This window comes from Oncorhynchus kisutch, linkage group LG4, assembly GCF_002021735.2.
Source record: "Oncorhynchus kisutch isolate 150728-3 linkage group LG4, Okis_V2, whole genome shotgun sequence".
Lineage (NCBI taxonomy): Eukaryota > Metazoa > Chordata > Actinopteri > Salmoniformes > Salmonidae > Oncorhynchus > Oncorhynchus kisutch.
This window is the reverse complement of record NC_034177.2, coordinates 8,034,143-8,040,142: the sequence shown is the minus strand read 5'-3', so window position 1 is coordinate 8,040,142 and position 6,000 is coordinate 8,034,143. Positions and strand designations below refer to the sequence as shown.

The 6,000-nt window shown below is 39.4% G+C and overlaps 1 protein-coding gene across 1 annotated transcript in view; it reads right to left on the bottom strand.

Moving 5' to 3' along the window:
* Positions 1-1,410: 1,410 nt before the first annotated feature.
* nmur1a (neuromedin U receptor 1a) overlaps positions 1,411-6,000 on the bottom strand; it is a 39,730-nt gene continuing 35,140 nt past the window's right edge. The window contains exon 3 of the mRNA XM_020480161.2: positions 1,411-5,877. Within this exon, the coding sequence (XP_020335750.1) occupies positions 5,516-5,877 (362 nt within the window). The 3' untranslated portion in view covers positions 1,411-5,515. The remainder of the gene's footprint in view (positions 5,878-6,000) is intronic.

The window sequence follows — 6,000 nt, the reverse complement described above, 5'->3', positions numbered from 1 at the left end:
CCTTACAAGGGCAGTTGTCAGTAGGATACAGTTCAGAGAGATGGTTCTCAGGGGGAACAATAAGAGGACAGGCTGTAGGGCAAAAAGGGTAGCCTGGGGGATAAACTATGTACCTTGCTCTGACGTTGTGAAAATCAAGTAAAGGTTATTGTTGCCACTTGTGTACTCTGGCTAATATTCTGGCACTAGGCTTGTAGCAGTTGCCACTATCGAGAATGTTGTATATGTGCCACGGGATATTGAATGGACATGTTGCACAAATGTTTTTTCATAGTTATCACCACTGAATGACTAACTGATATGTTCCTGAAAGGAAACCCGGGATGACAGGGATTTAGCAGTCTTTGTATACGAATAGAAAACAGGAAGAACCCCCAAGGACAGACCTTCGTTTGGATCGGGTCTACGTGACTGCCAATGTTCAGCAGTCTAAAGTGGTTTGTTGAAATACTGTACCTTTTCAGAATATGGCCCACTGTGCGCAAATCGCCTCCACATGTGGCTCCACATAATGTTGCTCCAATGTGACTCCACATAATGTGGCTCCAATGTGACTCCACATAATGTGGCTCCAATGTGACTCCACATAATGTGGCTCCAATGTGACTCCACATAATGTGGCTCCAATGTGACTCCACATAATGTGGCTCCAATGTGACTCCACATAATGTGGCTCCAATGTGACTCCACATAATGTGGCTCCAATGTGACTCCACATAATGTGGCTCCAATGTGACTCCACATAATGTGGCTCCAATGTGACTCCACATAATGTAAAAGCTTATTTTTCAATGAAATTTATTAAAAAGAGTAAGTACTTCTCAGTCTCTGAAGATTTTGTTTTTAATATCGCGTTGCAAGAATCTGGTTGGTTTCATTCCAGTGGGCCTGAGTCATCTTTGTCCAACGGGAGAGTAGAAGATGAGATGGTCAAACCCACTATAGATAAAAATGTTGTTAGTTAGAACTATTACATATACTTCAGTATGAAGTCCCAGTGGTTACTATACTATTGCCTTGACCTCATCAGTCCACCTAATATAGAAACATGGTGGAAGCTTGAGTCATTGCCCCCCCCCCCCCCCCCCCCCCCCCAAAAAAAACTAAACAAACAACAACAAAAAACACAATTTGTCTGAAGAAAAGAGGCAACCTTTCTCTGTGCCCTTTAACATTGATTTACAAATTCCCCTTGGGTACAGTTTGGTGCTTGGGTCATAAAAAAAAATCTGAACTATCACTGCTGAGACGAAAAAAAAAGGCCTTACAGCAGAGATGCATATTTAATTGTCTGTAATTTAGAAATATGGAGAATATTTAGTCATCCGTAAAATAATGGTGTGTGTGTGGGTCAAAGCCCTCTTTTTACAGTTTGTCAGGTACAATTAAAATGTCTTTCAAACAAAAGAATTAGAGGAACACTTAGGTATATTCATTTTATTTCCCAGACAGAAAAATACCATACTTTTAATATTTCTAAAATAAAGTTCTTGCTTTATAATAACCTCTGTCACTTGCACACTAAAATCCAGTTCAAATCAACCCACACATTATTTGTAGACTAGTTTCGACATAACCAAAACAACTATTTAACAAAACTGTGTCAATGCAGGTATCGATTTCACTGACAGTTAACGTAATGATTATTGTTTGAAAGGGGGATGTGTTCTCAGAAATTGCTGACGTTACCACTAGATCAACATCACTTATATAATGTATATATAATGCATTCCAACACAGAACTCATCTTACAAATGTGACATTACATTGTATGAGTTGAGATAATATTTGGCGTAACCTGTTTTGGTAAAGCTTTTCCATGACATGTTTTCCGTTACATATTTAATAAGTTACATATTTAATAAGCAAAACAGAAGCACAATGCATATTTCAAGCAAAAATAAACTAATTCCTTTTTGTCCTCATTAAATACCCTGTTGAACATAATAACTCAGTACAGTGCATGACTTGGACTGAAACAGATTCCGGTACTGATTTTGGAAGCTGGTACTTTTTATATTTAGGTGCAGGCGCTCTACAATACTTTTGAGCTAATATTTTATAAAGAGGAACAGGTGCTCAAGCAGTAGAATATTTTAGGTACCGGTAAAAATTCAAGCATTTAAAAAAAAAAAATTATAATAATATGTATTCACCCATTGTTTCCCAATGCACAATATTCCTCTCTTGCAGCTTTATACAGTAGTGGCACTACAGCACAAATCTCCGCCTTACTGGAGAGTAGTTCCACCCCCCCAGAAACTCTTCTACACTGAAGCTATCACACAGGTTTACATTTACAAGAACAAGAAGCAAAGAGATAGAATCATGCAGTTGCATTCAGTCAAAATCTCAAACAGTGAGAGTCTGTACAAGATTGTTGATCAGTCTGTACCCACTGTTGACCAGATGGTCCCTCTCCTTTGGTTTGTGAAAATGTACACCCCCCCCCCAATCAGATAGTGTGGTCAGAGGGATGAATCAGTTTGTTAGCTGGAACTGCCTGTTTGCATGTACAGTTCATGTTTTGTCAGAGCAGCGAAATGGTCATTTACTGTGCCTGACACAGGTGTTCCCGCTCGGGCGATGATGGATGAGAACATGAGGTGGTACGACAGCTCCTTGCAGAAGGACTGACAGATTTACACATTCCTGGCTCACACACACCACCTCCAAGAGTAGATGGGAACTAGCAGCTGCTGGGATGACAGTTCAATGAGGCCAACCTCGATAAAAGGTTTGTTTGGTGAAATTGCATTCAGAAGATTTGATGTTTTCCCCACAGGACTTCAGTGCACATCTTCAGAAGGCCCGTTTTTTTCACAGCTCTGCTGAAGCACCCATTCGGCAGTGTACACTCTCAGAAAATCAATACCCGTTTCTTGTCATTTGCTATCCTGTACATCTTATACTGTAAAAATGTATACATTCAGGGGTGGCAGGTAGTGGTTAGAGCCTTGGACTAGTAGCTGAAAGGTTGCAAGATCGAATCCCCGAGCTGACAAGGTAAAAGTCTGTCATTCTGCACCTGAACAAGGCAGTTAACCCACTGTTCCTAGGCTGTCATTGTAAATAAGAATTTGCTCTTAACTAAGTTTCCTAGTTAAATAAAGGTAAATGCAAACATGACTTTAGTGGAGTACTACTCCTTAATAGAAAGATGAATTGTTTAGTAACAAAAAACAACATGTGTGTATCGATGGGGCAAAACAGACAGGGTTGGCTTAGATTGTTGACAACGTGTAAACTATATTTTGTCTCCAATATTTAAGTTGCACAATGAGCACTTGTTGTCTCTGAAATACACTGTTACAGTTGTTGGTAAGCTAGCTAGCATTTTTTTTGTTGCAACGTTAGCATAGAAGTGACATCAGTCAAAACAACTCAAAACAAGACATGGTATCAAGAACAAGATAAAACTAGCTGAAACGACCTACCTACGAGTCCCCACTTTCTTGTCATCTGGCTGTCCAGAATCACAACACACTGACTTGACTGGAAAGAAGCTTCATATTAATCTGAAGCTTAAACTCTTAAAGGGATACTTCAGGATTTTGGCAATGAAGCCCTTTATCTATTTCCCCAGAGTCATGAACTTGTAGATACCTTTTTTATATATATCTGCGTGCAGTTTGAAGGAAATTGCTAACTAGCATTAGCGCAACTGCTAACTAGCGTTGGAACAATGACTGGAAGTCTATGGTAACTGCTAGCTTGCTGTACCATAGACTTCCTCTCATTGTGCTAATGCTAGTTATCATTGGCTCGCAAAGCGGCCTCTAACTTCCTTCATACTGAATGCAGAGACATAAACATTGTATCCATGAGTTCGTCTGACTCTGGGAAAGTAGGTAAAGGACTTCCTTAACAAAATATCTTTAAGAGTTATGACTTGGATTTAATAGTTTCAGATAAAGGCATAAGTCAATGCACTGACTAAGTCATTCTGGATAAGAGTGTCTGCTTAAATGTCCAAAATGTAAAGGCCAAAATAATACAATTAAATAATTATGAAGGTAAAAAAAAGTGAAAACAATTAAGTTAGATTTTGGAATTAGCACGAGGTCCTTTATTTCATGAAGCCAAATACCCTCGGCTGTAAAGATTACCTTTCCCCATTCACATTATGTCAGTGCTCTTACTTCCTAATGATTCTCCATCGTTTTGGAGGTTCCAGACAGTGTCTCCTTTTCATCAGTTTAGACCAGTGGTATTTAGATCCGATCCAGGAGGTGTGGAGTTCTCCTGGTTTTCTGTTCTACCTGATAATTATGAACCGTTCAGGCTCTCACAAGCCAAAGCTCGTGCAAGGCTATTACTTACTTATTATCAATTGCACCCACCTGGTGTCCCAGGTCTAAATCAGTCCTTGATCAGAGATTCAGATTCAAATGCTCCTGGTGTTTTTACAATTAATTTTTTATTTTTATGAATAAATCTAATTGTTAAATAAATAAATAAATAAGTATTTATCTACTGAGGATCTATACATTGTTTTTGTACATAGTCACGCTCATGATTGTACGTTTTACATTAGTGAAACAGATCAGAGATCATCAGAGATCATTCACCAGATTGTTGATGGACACATACAGTGTCTGGGGAATTTTAAACGCTTTTTTTTTATTTTTTCCAAAATGCCATCTGCAGCAGGATACCTCTGTTAATAACGTGACAAACTCTCCTGAATGGAGGCGTCAAGTTCATTAGCAATATCCAACGACTCATGCAATGACATACATTTCTGAAAATATGCAGTTGACGGTGCAGCTACATCTATTTTGAAGCCATTTATTTTTTACTGTAGTCCGGTACAGGTTAACTTTTTTTAATACCCAGATATGTATTATTATGCTCAGAAAGCAGGTGTAGATGTTACCTTTCACCATAACTCCTGTTGTATTAGACGCATGTGACAAATGGCATTTGATTTGAAGCTGCTCATCTCATGTTCTATTTAGTACGTACTGCAAATCCTTTGCACCATTTTTAAATCACTCAGTGATTTGAGAACTATATACATTCGTCAAACAACCACGTTGGACATCATCTTTGAAGGAGCTTTTGACAGGGCATCTCGGGCCTGTTTTCAATCTGAGCTGTAAGGAAAATCAGCTTTAAGCCATCTCTTGAGACTGGATGTTCAAAAGTTTTGTGCTGTTGAACATGAAATGCTAAACAGGAGTGCAAAAGCAGTGATGCAGAATCTACCAGGTCTTCTAGATGAGAATTATCGATTTGTCTGTATCTCCTGAGATATTTTTTTTTCATAAAATTGCTCAAATAATACGTCAAAGCATCAGGTTTTAATTTGTTTTGTTTTCTTGTGTTTAGGGAGTTTAGTGACAGGAGAAGTCTACTGTGGTATGGTGACCAAAGCTTGCAATAACATAGACTGGATAAGCACATCCTTAGATCCTTGTAATCCCTTATAACAATACATCTCAATCATCCCAGAATCATTGTCCATCTGATCAGTTTAGTGTATTAATTCTCCTCTGCTTAGGAAGTCCTTTCAAGGAAAGGTGGTCTCATGCTCCTTGTCTTCGTGTAGGCCCACAATGCCATTAATGGGCGTGGCCTCACTGAGAATGCTGCGGAGTGTTACCCGGGTAACACTGAGTGACTGCTTCCTGGGCACGGGGTGCCGTGGCCGATGACACATCACTTCCTTGAACATCTCTCGGAAGCGGGTGGACATGAGATTGTAGAGGATCGGGTTGACGGCCGAGCTGAGGTAGAAGAAGACGCCAGAGACCACGTGGACATACTTGTACACCTCCAGCTGGATGCTGGTCCACTCGTCGATGAAGCTCCACATGAGTCTGTCGGTGTGGAACGGAGCCCAACAGATTCCAAAAACCACCACCAGAACAACTAGAGAGAGAGAGAGAGAGATTCTTAGTATTTTCATATTCTGTTGACATCAAAACTATGAAATAACACATATGGAATCATGTAGTAACCAAACAAGTGTTAAACAAATCAAAATACATTTTG